Source organism: Arachis duranensis, chromosome 2 (assembly GCF_000817695.3).
Source record: "Arachis duranensis cultivar V14167 chromosome 2, aradu.V14167.gnm2.J7QH, whole genome shotgun sequence".
NCBI lineage: Eukaryota > Viridiplantae > Streptophyta > Magnoliopsida > Fabales > Fabaceae > Arachis > Arachis duranensis.
The window spans coordinates 89,493,046-89,508,828 of NC_029773.3; the positions used below are offsets into that span (position 1 = coordinate 89,493,046).

Below are 15,783 nucleotides of genomic sequence, written 5' to 3' on the forward strand. Positions count from 1 at the left end.
TTTGGCATTTATTCTTTCTTATTTAATAATTAAACTAGGTATTTGTATTTCTTCTTTTATTTTTTTTTTTTGTTTACCTATCACTACAAAATTTAGGTGATTTTTGGATTAATATAATATACATCAAACTATACCAATAAAATGTAGCAACAAAGTTTTGTCAGTTATCAAGGATGAAAGGAAAACTAGCCCAAAATAATGGGCCCAAGAAAAAAAGGTAACATGACCCGAGGCCCAAACTAATAGGTTAAGGTTTATTCTTCTGAGGAAGAAAGAGGAAAACAAGAGAGCCATCCAGTGGAAGAAGAAGAGCCTAAGAATGGCTTCTAGAACACAGAGATGGAGCGAGCTGGAAGAGGACGACGAGAATCTCGATTTCCTTCTGCCGCCGAAGCAGGTCGTAGGCCCCGACCAGAATGGAATCAAGAAGGTCATTGAATACAAGTTCGCCGACGACGGCAGCAAGGTTAAGATCACCACCACAACACGCACTCGTAAGCTCGCTAACGCTCGCCTCAGCAAGCGCGCCATCGAGCGCCGCTCATGGCCTAAGTTCGGCGACGCCGTCCACGAGGACGTCGGTAGCAGGCTCACCATGGTCTCCACCGAAGAGATCCTCCTCGAGCGCCCTAAGCCCCTAGGTCAGTATTTTCTCACTCTATTTTCCGTCATGGAATCTAACCCTAAAATATTGCAATTTGATTAATGGTGCAATTTTAGATTAGTGTCAATAATATCAGACATAAATATTGTTTCCGAGATGTGTTAATTGATGATTTTCTGATGAATAAGGGCTGTGACCTTGTGAGTATAGCGTAATTTGGTGGATAATGGAAAACAGAGTTATTTCTACTCTTTCACAATGTGTTTCATGTGTGGTGCTGTGGCTTTTTTGTATTTCTGATTTTCTACCATTTAGCATATCCCACTGAACAAGACATAGTTGTTTTTGTTGATTGTGATGTAGAGTGCAATCCATATTGTTTGTGCCTGCAGTCAAATTGAAGTTTTGATCCCTCTTCAATTTATTTTTTTCTCTTCTGGTATTGGCATTTGAATGAATGTGCTCTGCTCTAGAGGATAATTGTTAATAGTTAATACTTTAATAGTTTACATTCATCTTGTACCTGTATCTATTAGACTCTTGTCAAAGCTACGTTGATGCGCATCATCCTGTAGGTGTATGTGTTATTATACTAGGGTTTTGTACTTTGGTTTCGAATTAATATTGACTTTTGCAACTTGTTAACAGGTGCCAAAACTGAGGAACCAAAAGCTACTGGTGATTCATTAGGTCAGTTCCAGAAAGGTGCTGTTCTTATGGTCTGTAGGACTTGTGGGAAGAAGGGTGACCACTGGACTTCAAGGTGCCCCTACAAGGATCTTGCTCCACCGTCCGAGGGATTTGTCGACAAGCCTCCTACATCTGATGCTGCAGCTGCTGTTCCTGGTTCAACAAAGGGAGCATATGTGCCTCCTGGAATGAGAGCTGGTGCGGAGAGAACTGGATCGGACATGCGGCGCAGGAATGATGAGAACTCTGTGAGGGTCACTAACTTATCGGAGGACACAAGAGAGCCGGATTTGCTGGAACTGTTCCGCCCATTTGGCGCAGTGAGCAGAGTCTATGTTGCTATTGATCAGAAGACCGGCATGAGCAGAGGATTTGGATTTGTTAACTTTGTAAACAGGGAAGATGCACAGAGAGCAATTAACAAGCTCAATGGATATGGATATGACAATCTCATCCTCAGAGTTGAATGGGCTACCCCCCGGACAAACTAGATTCTTGTTTGTTTTCTGCCTCTTCCTTTGAACGGCCTCTTGAATTTTTCCCTAAATTTTTGCAAGAGTATTGTGATTGTCTTCATCCTGTGAGATTTTTAATTATTTTTAAATTAAAATGAACTTCGATTCAAAATCAGTAGATGAGTGTAAAAGAGTTGTTTGCTTGGTTGCCTTGATTGAAAATCATATAAGTAACGTTTGATGGGCATGTTTCACTTCCGGTTTATACAACCACCATCTTTTAAGTTAAATATGAAAATAATAATTTTTTTTTGTTACCCATGGTATTCTCCAACCTGACATGTTAATGACTAATCTGTTGCGACACTTGGTTAAGCTATATTTTCGTGGAACTACAGTTTCTATTTTTTATATTTAACAATGTATATGCAAGCAAAATTTTATTCAGAAACTGGTGGTTGATAAAATTCAGAAGGAATTATAAAAAGTTTACATTTGAAAGCCGCTAGAGAACTAACTACAAAGTGTAGACAATGAAAAATGGGTCTTCTGAATTTAAATAAGATTTTTTATTAGTATAACAAGACACCATTCAAATTTGAATATAATAACTTAGATTAGGTAAAAATTATAATTATTATTTATTAATTCACCAATACAAACAAAATTTAAATCCTAAACTTGTCACAATCTCTTTGATTTGGAAACAACTAGATTAACACTAACATATATGAATAGGGAAATAATAGTAATACCAATATCCATTACATAGAAAAAAAAAATCCTCCTTTTTTGGGAGGCATGAAGAGCACAATTAAGAGTATGTGATGTCCTTAAAAAGATAATAAAAGAAGTTACATTGCCTCTTAAAAGTTACATGATATATTATACACAAATATACTATTTCTTTTTAGAAAGCCTAATATATATATATATATATATATTTCACTTATTATCTTTGTATTATGTGAAGTTTAACAATGAACGAATCATCTACCCGAAGCCCAGACCCCCTCCCCTCCCACCAAAAGTCCAACACTCCCACTCATCTCCTCTCATCTCTTTCTCAAAGAATCAAAATTGAAAGAACAGATGGAAACCCTAATAGACTAGCCGCCGCACCCACCACAACCACTGGAGCCGCCGCACCCACCGCGACCACCGCAGCCCCACAACCCCGCGGAACCCACAGACACTAGATCTCCTCTGCTCGAGCGTGCTTTCTCTCTGTTCGCCGGTGTCGCACCGTGGAAGCTCCGTCGTCGTCGCAGGAACTGTCTCGCCGTCGTAGGAAGCTCCGTCACCGTCCTAGGAAGCTGTGTCGCCGTTGTAGGAAGCTCCCTCGCCGTCGCTTGGAAGCTCTGTGGCCGTCACCGTCTCCCCTGTTCAAGCGCTCTCTCTCTCTCTCTGTGTTCGCCGGTGTGGCCGTCTCCTTTGTCGTCGCCGTCACTCCCCTTCCTCCTCGCTGCCGGGAAGCAGTAAGCACTCTGACTCTCTGAGTGTTGATGCAGGTCCCAATCTTCATATTTGCAAATCACTTCACTCGAAAGCTTTTATGAAAATTTTAAGACAAATATGATTACATTTGGCATCAAAATTTTCATGATTTCTAAAATTGTGAATGAGTACATAGTCTCTTGTTTTATGAAACTGGAATAATCCTGTTGATTGTAGATTTATGATTCTAGAATGATTTTCTAAAATGATGATGATGTTGTTACTGATATGTTGTTGGCTTGTTGTTGATTTTCCGATGATTACTGATTAGTGATGATTAGTAACTTTGTTTAAATCTGAATTGGAGTTGGATTTAGTTGAGTTACTGGATTTAATTCTGAGTTGCTGAGTTAATAATATTGATTTTGTTGATGTTTTCTTATTCTGAAATGTTGATTTTCTGAAATGAGGATGATGTTGTTGCTGATTTTCTGATGATTACTAATTAGTGATAATTAGTTCCTGTGGGTAGTTGAATTTTGTTAATATTTTTTTGGTGTAGAACATTAGGTGCAATTTTGAATTTTATTAGGTTAGAAAAGATCAAATTTAAATATTTGAAACTATATATTAAATTTTTAATTAATATTTAATTAAACCGGTCGAATCCCGGTCGAACCAGTGAATCAGTAAACCAGTTACTTCACCGGTTCATTGACCAGTTCGGTTCTCGCAACCTTGATAAAAACTATTTTTTACCAATCCAATACTCCAATAGGCCAAATTTGAACTTTTTTGGCATTGAACCCGCTATTGAAGATAAAAAAAATATTAGATGGCTTCTTATTGGGCCTCCATTACTTTAGTCTTCAAATTTCAGGTATTCAGGTATTCTTAATTCTTGTATGAACTGAACCAGAACTATGAACTCTTCACCTAGTTTGGCGCCTGCGCTTCACAGTCACAGCTGGTCTTCACTTCACTTCTCCAGATGTTATGGCTGATATTGATCCCCACACCTTGACCTGCCACGCCTGCGGAAACGTCGGTCTCGTCGACGGCGATGACGGATTTTTCTACTGCAACCGCTGCGGTTCCCGCTCCGAGGATGTTGTCGACACCGCCGTCGATGACAACGATCTCTACAAAAGCGGCGGCGCCTCCGCCGGCATATACCTCGCCAGCCAGCAGCGCTATCGAACTTCAACCGTCGGACTCAAAGCGGAACCAATCTCCCAGTACGACTCACAATCGGTTCTCCTCCGCAACCTCGGGTTGGACGACGAGGACAACCAAACCCCTGGCCGGAGCAACGCCGTCGAGGTGAAGAGAGAGGAGGAGAATTACGCTCCGCTTTTCGGCAATATTCACTCTGTTCCCGAAGATTTTGCTGACGTGGCTGGCGCCAATGTTCTGAGCTTTGAGGATTACCAGAATGAAGTTAGGATGAGGTACGTGTTAGGGTTGCAGATTATGGTTCAGCTTCAGTGTGAGGCGTTGGTTAAGGAGTTCAAGGTTACGCCTTTGATTTGCGGGTTGATGCAGCCCATTTGGTTGAGGTTCGTGTTCGGAACTGGTGTCTTCAATGATGATTGGGCTGATCAAGTTATCCATGACTCTGAGATGCAGCATGAAGAAGGTCCTAACACTATCAATTTTCGCGTCTATTTTGCATCTTTACGCCTCTTTTGTTGCATTGCATCGCATCAATTTTTATTTATTTATTTTAATTTCTGCACATACACTTTTGAATATTACAATTTGATAAAATGATTTAGTCACAAATTTAAGAAGTTTAAGGTAGCAGTACTTGTGCACCGTAGGTGTTTGGCTATTTGCCAATTTAATGGCTCGTGATTTTTCATATATGTTCATGAAGTCACAAACATTGCATGGTCTAGTTCTGAACGTGCTAATCCATTTCTATATATAGGGAGGGTCAAGATTGAACATGATTTCCGATATTTGGTTTATTTTTGTTTTCTTCCACGGGTGCGTCATTGTGTGTTGGTCTTGAAAGGCTCTAGGCTAAATGCTTTTTGTTAATTACTGGTGAAGTTCAGTGAAACTTGATATTAAGTTAGCTAAAAATTTAATCACCCTAGCATCTTGTGTTTGATTAGTCACAACTCAATTTGGCATTCATTAAGCTTAAAGTTGATTTTTAATTATTGCTATCTTAACAACAGGACGAAAGGATTGGTTATGAAGTTATACACTTAATGTTTAGGATAGTTTCTCCTTTCCATTGCATAGAAAGAACTTTTCTTTCTTTTCTTTTGTTTGAGTCATCTGTTCTTGTAATTCACTGAGTTTATTTCTCCCTTGGTAACTTGGTTTCAGAAGAACCCAAAGATCGTAAGACACGGGCTAAATACAGAGATGAACCCTACAATTTATATGGTCAGCGTGCCGTGATGATATGGTTCAGGGCCTTAAAGAAAAGGATTCCACCATCCTGTACTCTTGCTGTTTCTTTTCTGGCATGTCATGTTGCAAGGGAACCTGTCCTGCCGTCTGACTTAATCAAGGGGACACTGGAAGCGAAGATTCCGTATATTTCTGCATTTGTTGAAATTGAAAAGCGTCTTGGACGGCCATCAAGTGCATGTCCTATTAGTTCAAGTGTGATGTTCAAGCCTCAGCGAGTTCTTATGGTGCTGAAACTAGAAACATTTGCTGCATCAATTGCTCAGTTCATAGGCTTGGAGTTACCTCCTGTGAATTTCTTTGGAATAGCACGTCGATATCTTCAGAGATTATCTCTTCCTTCTGAAAAGATTCTTCCTCATGTAAGCCGCATATATGAATGGGCCATGCCTCCAGATTTGTGGTTATCCTTATCCGAAAGACATTTTAAGCTACCTATTCATGTTTGTGTGATGTCAATTCTGGTTGTAGCAATAAGAATGTTGTTTAACATAAATGGTTCGGGAGAATGGGAGAAAAGTTTGTCCAACAAAGGTAATACCAAAGACAATGGTGAGAAGGGTACAGCTTTTTCCCCCCGTGATAGACCTAATTCTAGTGAAGAAGATTCGGATAAAGACAAAATGAAACAACAGGAAAATGAATTAGACACTTCAGGACTTCTCCAACACCTTCAAGCAATATATAATGATCTTGCAGATATCCAAGGTGCTCTTTATTTACCCAGATCAATCTGTTTTTAGCCAATCTTCATGAGTATATATTCTAGTTTCCTCTTATTTCAGCAAAAGTTCAAAGATTAGCTAACACCCAATATTTTATTGACAGATTATTCAAAAGACCTGTCAACATATCTCAAACACTGTAGGGATGTTATCTTTGCTGGGTCAGAGGCGTCATATGGGAATTACAAAGAAGAAAAGATGATAGAGTACTTATGGAACTTTTATATGAATGAAAAGGTAATTCAAGGCTTGATTGAGTTGTACTTTTGGCACACACAAGCTTTAGAATTAAAATATGTCGTAACCTGCACTTTCAACTTCTTTCTTCTTTCCCTTGGTGCATCAAGAGGGGAAGTTTCCCCTGTGGTCATGATCTCTTGTCTTCGGGACATGAGCAATGCCTGTGGACTTAGATTTTTATTCTCACTTATTTTTCATCAAATGCGAATACATTTGTCAACTCATGTCAATCTACCATCTAATGTAAAGTGTTTTGACCTGTTTGTCCTTGCTTGCTAGCTACATTGTGAATAATTCTTTCTAAAATCAATTCTTATTCAATGATATTTTGTATATCAGGATACTAAGCCTTCAGTACATGGAGAACAATCTAACAGGTCTCTTAATGAAACAAGGTCGAGGGATAATGCATCGGTTGGTAGGACATCTCAGAGGGAGAGGACAAGTAAAGAACATTCTAATCAGCCATCTCTTAATGACGCCACCAGCCTTGAAAATCATTTGCCTGAAAATGTGGATAAAGATGATGGGGACAATGACAAGGACAATGATTCCTCAAAGAGTTTTAGAGGCCGTGATGAATCAGATTCCAATGCGCACAGTTCAGAAAAACCTCATGTCAAGGAAGCCATTGCACGGATGAAGTTAGACATGGAGGAGAATAGGTTCTACTATATACCACCTATTGTCAAGAAGAAAAGACGACACAATTATCTTCACTATGTGAGGAAGATAGATGAAGGTGCCTTGGAGTATGTTGCTCATGCTGATTACTACATCCTGCTTCGGGCTTGCGCTAGGGTCGCACAAGTTGACGTTCGGATTATGCATATTGGTGTGTTGAAGCTCGAAAGAAGACTTGCTTGGTTAGAGGAACAGATCGACGAATGCTTGCAGTTGAAACCAGAGAAAATTTCGTGCAAGTTCTGCAGTGATGCGGCCCCTGAAAATGAATCTGATGATGTACCTGGGCTGTCAGATTTGGATATTTGAGAATTATTTTTCCTTGTTATAGTTTAAAAATCAATGCTTCGTACACATTTTGATGGTTTCAACATAACAGGTTAAGATGGAAGTTTATTATGAATATCAAGGATCAATGTAGTCATGTAGATAAACTTTATGATTTGTTAAATTCTGATTTTAAGATGGTTGCATGTGTTAAATTCTGATTTGCAAAGCATTTTTGATATCATAATTGCTTTGTATTTAAAAGACTTCTCAAATTATTTCTGTGATGTTTAAATACCTTTTGGAGTTAGGGCACAAGTATCATACTATATATATATAATCAGAATTGGTGTTTCACATTTATTTGCCCATAATTCACTCTGTATAATTGTGTGTTGTAAAATATGCTTAACTATTGCTATTTTTCCTGCCGTAATAGAGTTACCTGGAGTTCTTTGGGTGCTGCCGGATTCATATCTTGATGTTCCCAACAAGGACTATGGGGCTGGGTTTTGGACCCTGACATAATCAACATGTAATTTGATTGTTTGATCATTCTTTCTTTCTTTTCTTTTTTTTTAATTATTGGTTGTTTTGATCATGTAACATGAATTTTCAGGTGACTTATTTGTTGATGGGAAAGTGATTCCAAGGCCGCAGTATAGATATTCTGAGAGGCAACCAACTAGGAGCAGACCTCGGCCACGGCATGACAGGCGTCGTGAAACAATGCAGGTTGAAAGGAGAGACCCTGTTCAAAGACAGGAATGGAACCAAAGTCAGGGAGGACCTATGCAGCAATCGACTCCAATGAACAGTCAAAACTCTCCTTCTGGTGGACCAAAATGTTAAACATGATCTCTGCTTGACAAATTTCCCCCATATAACTAAGAGAACTTAGTAGTTGTAGTGGAGAATTCTGATTTAAGTTCTGAATCTGAAGGCATTGTATGTCCCATGGTTTTTTATTTGGAAATGACTCTGCCTGAACTTGGACATCATATGATTAGAATCTTTAGTATCATTATGATGATGTGATATCCAATTCAGATCGTTTACTATTAAATTGATAAACTTTTGGTTGATTGTACTTATCTTAGTATTCAAATTCTCGCAGCATGGATCCTTAGTAATCTGGTTATTTTTTTGCCAGAGCCAAAGCAGTTCGCCTTTTGGGATACTGATTGTTTTACATATTTGTGTCTGTAGCCTTTTTATCTGGTCAAGTGTGAAATCCAAGTGTATATGTATCTTGGTGAGTTTTGATTATGACTAAGAGGAGTTCTTTGTTTATTTTGTTTCAAGTTTTGTTACTAGCAGCTGGCCAAGTCTATAACCAACAATTAAGCACGATTAGATAATACCGGAGCCAAGGATTCCCAGATATTTGCTTCAATAATTTCCTCCGAGCTTGGGCTTGGAATGACGTAATTGAAGATTGTTTATTTCGAATGTCTACGGTAAAATGACTAGCAAAACAAGTTTAAGAAGTGTCAGTTCAAATTGGAACTTTATGACCAACCACACCCGTATAATTAAAAAATGACATAAAAGAAATAGTTATGAACTATTATATATTAACTAGCAAGATACCCGCGCGATGCGCGGGCGACACATATGCAGATTAAAATAACGTATATGTAAAGAATTGTTAGTTATTTAATCTGATGTTAGAAAAAGATGGATGATCTTTTTAATTGTAAAAGTATTTGTAAAATATAAAATAAATTGTAAGCATTTTAGTAAAGGAAAAAGGATACATGAAAAAGATTAGACTATTTTCGTGTTGTATGTAGATGCAGAAATTATATAAATAGTAACTCAAAGCATTTGAAATATAATTCCATAAAATTGATTGAATAAGGTTTGAATTGTATTAAATATGAATGTTGAAAAAGTACTGTATAGGAAGAAATAATGGTTTCAGCGAGTTCAGTCATGCCACATCCTCAGGCTTCATCCTATTGGGGAGTTCCCAATTGAAATGGTAAAGTAAGAGAGTCAAAGGAAGTGTAACGCTGGCAACACCAAAAGTCATGCTAGGGCATATTCTTCTTCCTGCCCCAAATGGTAAATACTCAAAATTATTCCCTTTGAAGTCCAAAGAACTTTCTTCAAATCTCTCAGGTATAAAACTCTCAAGAGTCCAAAGAACTTTCTTCAAATGTACGTGACCGGCCGGTTTTTTAAATTTTGCAAAACGCTATCGTTTTGCTGGGATGCCCTAGCCCCTAGCCAATTTCCCAACCCAGCAACCTTAGCTCCACACAAAGGCTAAACGCGAACCCATCCCTCCATCACCCTCGAGCTCCTCCTTCCTCTCACGTCATCGATCTCATTCCCTCACCTCCGTCCATCTCCCGCCGCCGTCGCCGAAACGAGCTTCGAAGCCACCGTCGTTATCGTGCAGCTCTTTTCCACCATCGTGCAGCTACTGTTTCAGCTTTGAAAGCACCGTTGCGCAGCTCGGTTCCATCGTCGCCGGGCTTGCCTCCTTTTTCCGTCGCTCAGCTCTGTTCCATCGTCGCCGGCGCTATCTCTGTTCCACCTGTCATCCCTTCGGTCGTACCCTTGTCCCCCTCTTGCTCAGGATCTGCTCTGCTCTGTTCTAGGGCTTTTAGCTTCTAGGTATTTTTTAAATAATAATTATTGAATAATTGTTGTTAGTTAATTTGTGAACTTGTTATGGGTTGAATAATTGTTGAATAAGTGTTAATTAATCTGTGAATCTTGCTGTTTTTGCTGTGAATTACTCCATTGTTAATGATTCTGATAATTCATCTGCAGAAGGTGATGGGGTCTTTAGGCTTGAATCTTTTGAAACTAAGTGGTGAACGTGGGGTATGCCTGTTTTGTGTCTTCTTTTTCTTTGAGAACTTAGCTTTGCTATGCTTGATAAATTGTGCCAATTATGCATTTCCTGAAATTGGTATGCAGATTCTAAATAGTGCGTTTCATGAGTCTGGTGTACTAATTACAAAGTGGAGAGGGATTGTAGAATTTGTCACATAGGTTTGGAGAGTGATAGTTCTGAGTCTGGTGTTCCAATTGAATTGGGTTGTGCTTGTAAAGATGATTTTGTTGCTGCTCACAAAGTATGTGCTGAGACATGGTTTAAGATTAAGGAGAATTTGAGTATAAATCCCATCTCTACTTTATTCTGTTTAACTGCAAAATTTGGTTTTTGATAATTTTAACGCTGAATTTGATTGATTCTATGGATATTTTAGACACCTTTTTGTTTATGATTCATAGAATTGAAAATTGGATTGTTTGGTACTGTTCTATATATGTAGTTGTTCTATGTCTTGGTGCTGAGTTTGACAAATATTGTCAATTACTTACAGCTATGATTTTCTTCTTGGATGGGATTTTATTTTTCCAAAAGAAATCATAGAGAATTAGGGTTGTGAATTGTTTAAAAAAAAAACTTGAGTTTGTATTTTGATAAGATCATGTGGTTTTGATTTATGACATTTCATGTAGTGTTTTAAATTTGGAAGATACTTTAATATTTATATTAGACTATAATTATATTTTAGTATGTATATTTATAATTTATTTATTATTTTATTTTAAAACGATTTTTCCGGTTGAATTACGGTTGGACCGGTTAGACCAATAAACAATGAAAAATGGGTCTTCTGAATTTAAATAAGATTTTTTATTAGTATAACAAGACACCATTCAAATTTGAATATAATAACTTAGATTAGGTAAAAATTATAATTATTATTTATTAATTCACCAATACAAACAAAATTTAAATCCTAAACTTGTCACAATCTCTTTGATTTGGAAACAACTAGATTAACACTAACATATATGAATAGGGAAATAATAGTAATACCAATATCCATTACATAGAAAAAAAATCCTCCTTTTTTGGGAGGCATGAAGAGCACAATTAAGAGCATGTGATGTCCTTAAAAAGATAATAAAAGAAGTTACATTGACTTTTTTTTCGCTTTTGCAAAAATACAAAGTGTACTTATATATCGATATACATATTCCTCTCCGTGAAAAAAACAAAAAAAAACAAAAAAAAACAAAAAAACAAAACAGAACAAAAAACTTAGTAAAGCAACTAACTTTTCTTCCTAATTCCTATGTGACAAAGTAGTCAGCAGCACCATTACCATGTATGTACGTCTAACACACCAAAAAATCTTTTTTCTTTTAGCAGATACTAATGTAGACTACTACCTTCTGTAGGTGAACTTGGAACGACAGGTACAAACCCTCTGCCTCCGAACATCGGACGCATGAACCTGTCGTCGAACCTTCTCCAATAATGGTGGACAACTTGGCTTGAATCGATGGGGTTGCCGGTATCTATGTTGGATTCTGATTCTTGTCTACTTGAGAGAAGTGGCAGTGTCTTGGAAGAAAATGAGTCAGATGACATCGAGTTCCCAACAAGCAATGACCTTATCAGAGGCTTGGTTAGTAATCCACCCACCTGAATTCATCAATAAAACAATATTCAGATTAAAAATCACAAGAAATATATTGAAAGTTATCTATTAATATCTTCTTCTGGTTAGAACCCTCCATAGGTAGCCCTTTTCGGCTAGCTCTATAAGGCTTTTCTTCTTCGGATGTTGGCCCCCGATGTGCGACTCTTTCTCAGGTATTGCTCTCACGAGATTCATAACAATCGAGTATAGACACAAATACTTTGAAGGATTCTTACCACATTAGTGAATAGAACAACTGTGATGGTGCTGGTGATCATGATAGCATTCCCTTGCAGTTGAGTATGCCCCTTTCTAGTAAACTGAACACGCAAAAGCAAACCTCGTTTAGCAAATAATTACACCATCCCAAATCGAATTCACAAAAAAATAGCAGCGACTCTTGTAATTTGATGAATCCGTGCACATAATATGATCATTCTTATACCTTATTATATGCAAGTGCAATGGATACAGCGCCTCGCATGAGCCCGGCCCACCATATTACAACCTGTTTGAAACATGCACAAGTGATTTAAGACTTAGCTTGCAATTCAAGGTAATGAAACACTTACTTGAAACAAATACAATACACTTACCTGCTGCTTGAATGCAATCTTATCAGCCTTGGATTTCCTGAACAAATTAGCTATGAATGAAAGGGGGAACACGAAAGCGGCCCTTCCGAGCAGAACCAAGCAAAGCAGTATTCCACAGGCCCCAAGTAATGTCCATGGACTGCATGAAACAAAAATCAAATCAATATAAACTTTTTTTTTTTAAATTTATGCCAATATGTAAAGATGATGAGTGTATCTGATCAATACCTATTGCTGGCGAATCTCCACTTCTCCATGTCCAAGGCATCCATACCAACATACAAGAAGATGAAAATCTCGGACACGAAAGAAAAGGTTGCAAAAGCATGCCTATCAGATATGGATTAACAACATTAGAAGGACGATGACATGACAATAACTATATTCGCATACTGGAGAACTCGACAAAATGCATGGTAGCTTATATTACCTGCTTGTGATCCTAGAACTTTCGGTAACATTATGCCAGGTATAGTGGGACATGACAATCCCACAAAAGAACACAGTAAGGATCCCACTCAAATCAAGAAGCTGGAAGATAAAAGTTGTCAACATTTTAGTTAGAACAGGAACATGTAAACACATTAAGAAATATACATGTAGCTTAAGAAACACTTACTTCAGCCAACATATAAGAGAAGTAAGCCATCAGGATCATAAGCGCGATTTCTCTGTCAGTTGAATGCCTGATACCAAGTACCAACCACAAGAAACTAAGATCAGATTCAACTACAGCCAAATAATAATAATATTATTATTATTAATAATAATAAAGGATATTTATATTCTATACAATATGACAATCTAACAGACCGATATGAAAAAGATATCAATAGAGAGTTCTAGCACGATGTACCTGCCAAAGTACAACTTCTTTATAATGTAAGCACTGAGCAAGCCAACCTGAAAAAAATGATATATGGTACAAAAATAAAGATCATTACAAGCAAGCATGTTTTATGCGATAGAGACTCGATAATGTCGATAGACGATAGGGAACACAGATTATAAGCAGACAAATATGCAGAGGAGAGGAGCATACCACTACTCCCAGGAAAGTGCTTGTCAGGAATAAATAAAAGAAATTGCCGATGAACTGCAAGACATTGACTGAGGTGATATGTGAGAGGTCGAATTTCTGGATTGCGTTAAAAAGAACCACGGAAGTTGCATCATTGACCACGCCTTCACCGAAAACTAGACTATATAGGAGAGGTGTCTCTTCCTGATTAAGCACCTGCAACATAAGAATGAAAACTAAGCATCGGCTTTCCTCCGCCGGTTTTATAACTAAGTATCTTTTCCTTTACACACACTCACCTGTAATGTGCACACAGAATCTGTCGCTGAGAATACAGCTCCGAGTGCTACAGATAGAGAACAAACAGTTTAGCAGTAGACAAGAATGTAAAACAATTATAATTTATAAACTCTCACTTGATGTCATGTTATAGGACTCATAAGGTAAGAAATTACCAAAATAATCTGCCAAGCCCATCAAATCCAGATCCAATGTTTTGAACAACTGTAAGGAACCTGAATCATAAATTTATAGTGCTATAAATAGTTAGGAGGACCATGGTAAATTAAAAAGACATAACATGTCCACACATAATACACATAACTGCTCTAGAAGTAATAAGAAACTTTTCTAACTGAAAAAAGTAAGTGGAAAAATATTTTTTTTTATCACAGTACAAGTCAAAGTTGGCATTATTCTGCTAGATTTCTATCCAGAAGACAATACTACATGGATGGGGGAAAACACCATACATGATAGTTTAGAAATTAAGTAGTATCATCAAAATCTGTAAAAGACAAAAGTTTTTTTTTTGTTAAGTAGAGTAACATACAGAGTTCATACAAAATAAACCAATCATACAAACAAAAGAAAAACAACCCACCTACACATACATTAAAAAAGTATGAAAGCCCCAAGGAATATGAAATTTCTATAAAGATTTCGCTACACTTAATTTGATGACATTCATTTGTGTTATTAACAAAATCACAACAGCACAGTATTGTTCCTTTCCTTCATTTCCCATTCATTGCTCTATCCTCGTTAGCTTATCAAATCCTTTCCCATTTCCACCCATCCACGTATACATGAGACCCATTTTTTATAAACAGAGAAACATGCTTAAAACAAAAGGGTACCATCATGAACTACAAAAGAAAAATCTCTTTTTACAGTGGTAATTGGACTGCTAAATAAATTTAATGTAAATACTTTTACCCATTGAAAGTTAGACACATTTACAGAAAATTCAAAATGAAAAATTCTTATGCATGTCATGGTATGCTTAGGATATTTACGCAAAGAAGGTCTGTCTGAACATACCAAGAGATACGATGAGAAATGATATTAAACTTCCAATAACACCATACAAAATAATGGCCAAAAAGTTCCGAAAGAATTGTTTCTTTTTCACTTGAAACCTGATAAAAACATAACAGAAACGGAGAATTGTGAGCAAGAGAAGCCAGAAAATAACCTATATTAAATAACCTATATTGACAACCTTTCTACTGCTACAAGTTCACAAATAACAGCAAGAGAATTATGAATAAAAAATCAATAGTTATTTAACAAAAATTTGTTTTATTTTCGGCATATTGACATGTAATAAATTTCTTCATTTCATCAATTCAATGAAAAGTAATTAAAGAATAAATAATTAATCATTGATCAATTTATCTTTAGAAGTTATATGATAAATACAATAATTTAATATAACAGTTTTGAAACACTAACATTGAAATGAAAGAAGAGAGAAAGGAAAAAATAAAATAAAATAAAACCAACCATTGTTTTTATTTTGCATCCATTTCCTAGTCCAATTTCTTCTCAATTAGTAAGTTCATATGATTGAATTTTATTAGTGATACTTTAAAAATGTACGCTTGCTTAAATTTTAGGAAAAGGAAAAAAAAAAATAAATTTGTGATAACTACTCTTCCTTTAGCTTCAATAAAAACCAAAACTTGCATTCTTTAACTAATATTTACAAAATAAAAAAAAACATGAAGGAAGATACAGGGGTAACTAGTGCAGTTTATATTGGTTTTGAAACAAAAATTATAATTTGTAACAATTTGGAACATATGGGGGTTTATTGGCTTCGAAAAAAATTAAAAAAAAAAGTTTTGAGTATTAAAAAATAAATGTATATGTTAATAAAATAAATAACT

At 36.7% G+C, this 15,783-nt stretch overlaps 4 protein-coding genes and 1 long non-coding RNA gene across 6 annotated transcripts in view; 4 read left to right on the top strand and 1 right to left on the bottom strand.

Moving 5' to 3' along the window:
* Positions 1-282: 282 nt before the first annotated feature.
* On the top strand, positions 283-1,924 carry LOC107475912 (uncharacterized). The gene is made up of 2 exons (XM_016095587.3): positions 283-641; positions 1,253-1,924. The coding sequence occupies exons 1-2, from the start codon at positions 320-322 to the stop codon at positions 1,783-1,785; spliced, it is 855 nt and encodes a 284-aa protein (XP_015951073.1). The 5' UTR covers positions 283-319; the 3' UTR covers positions 1,786-1,924.
* Positions 1,925-3,084: 1,160 nt separating this feature from the next.
* Positions 3,085-8,618, top strand: LOC107475913 (TATA box-binding protein-associated factor RNA polymerase I subunit B). The gene is made up of 6 exons (XM_021135969.2): positions 3,085-3,260; positions 4,127-4,825; positions 5,530-6,324; positions 6,445-6,578; positions 6,921-8,067; positions 8,152-8,618. Exons 2-5 carry the CDS (start codon positions 4,183-4,185, stop codon positions 7,572-7,574), a joined length of 2,226 nt encoding a protein of 741 aa, XP_020991628.1. The 5' UTR covers positions 3,085-3,260; positions 4,127-4,182; the 3' UTR covers positions 7,575-8,067; positions 8,152-8,618.
* Positions 7,564-8,618, top strand: LOC110278064 (multiple organellar RNA editing factor 3, mitochondrial). The gene is made up of 3 exons (XM_021135971.2): positions 7,564-7,644; positions 7,972-8,036; positions 8,151-8,618. Exons 1-3 carry the CDS (start codon positions 7,608-7,610, stop codon positions 8,382-8,384), a joined length of 336 nt encoding a protein of 111 aa, XP_020991630.1. The 5' UTR covers positions 7,564-7,607; the 3' UTR covers positions 8,385-8,618.
* An 883-nt stretch (positions 8,619-9,501) lies between these two features.
* On the top strand, positions 9,502-10,690 carry LOC110278065 (uncharacterized). Its single transcript, XR_002371154.2, has 2 exons — positions 9,502-10,160; positions 10,320-10,690. It is a non-coding gene; the product is annotated as an uncharacterized LOC110278065 (long non-coding RNA).
* An 803-nt stretch (positions 10,691-11,493) lies between these two features.
* Positions 11,494-15,783, bottom strand: part of LOC107475914 (sodium/hydrogen exchanger 1) — a 5,776-nt gene continuing 1,486 nt past the window's right edge. For both annotated transcript variants that reach the window (XM_016095592.3, XM_016095593.3), the window contains exons 4-15: positions 14,933-15,030; positions 14,065-14,124; positions 13,909-13,955; positions 13,631-13,825; positions 13,445-13,491; positions 13,208-13,274; positions 13,019-13,119; positions 12,817-12,918; positions 12,589-12,727; positions 12,438-12,500; positions 12,229-12,312; positions 11,494-11,994 (exon numbers count right to left, since the gene is read on the bottom strand). In XM_016095592.3, coding sequence (XP_015951078.1) covers positions 11,722-11,994; positions 12,229-12,312; positions 12,438-12,500; positions 12,589-12,727; positions 12,817-12,918; positions 13,019-13,119; positions 13,208-13,274; positions 13,445-13,491; positions 13,631-13,825; positions 13,909-13,955; positions 14,065-14,124; positions 14,933-15,030 — 1,276 coding nt within the window. In that variant the 3' untranslated portion in view covers positions 11,494-11,721. The remainder of the gene's footprint in view (positions 11,995-12,228; positions 12,313-12,437; positions 12,501-12,588; positions 12,728-12,816; positions 12,919-13,018; positions 13,120-13,207; positions 13,275-13,444; positions 13,492-13,630; positions 13,826-13,908; positions 13,956-14,064; positions 14,125-14,932; positions 15,031-15,783) is intronic.

Bases quoted from the DNA above. Each gene is read 5' to 3' on its own strand.
- LOC107475912 (XM_016095587.3), top strand. From the start codon at position 320: ATGGCTTCTAGAACACAGAGATGGAGCGAGCTGGAAGAGGACGACGAG. The intron at 642-1,252 runs GTCAGTATTTTC...ACTTGTTAACAG, and splicing joins CGAGCGCCCTAAGCCCCTAG to GTGCCAAAACTGAGGAACCA.
- LOC107475913 (XM_021135969.2), top strand. From the start codon at position 4,183: ATGGCTGATATTGATCCCCACACCTTGACCTGCCACGCCTGCGGAAAC. The intron at 4,826-5,529 runs GTCCTAACACTA...ACTTGGTTTCAG, and splicing joins TGAGATGCAGCATGAAGAAG to AAGAACCCAAAGATCGTAAG. The intron at 6,579-6,920 runs GTAATTCAAGGC...TTTGTATATCAG, and splicing joins ACTTTTATATGAATGAAAAG to GATACTAAGCCTTCAGTACA.
- LOC110278064 (XM_021135971.2), top strand. From the start codon at position 7,608: ATGCTTCGTACACATTTTGATGGTTTCAACATAACAG. The intron at 7,645-7,971 runs GTTAAGATGGAA...CTGCCGTAATAG, and splicing joins TGATGGTTTCAACATAACAG to AGTTACCTGGAGTTCTTTGG. The intron at 8,037-8,150 runs GCTGGGTTTTGG...CATGAATTTTCA, and splicing joins TTCCCAACAAGGACTATGGG to GGTGACTTATTTGTTGATGG.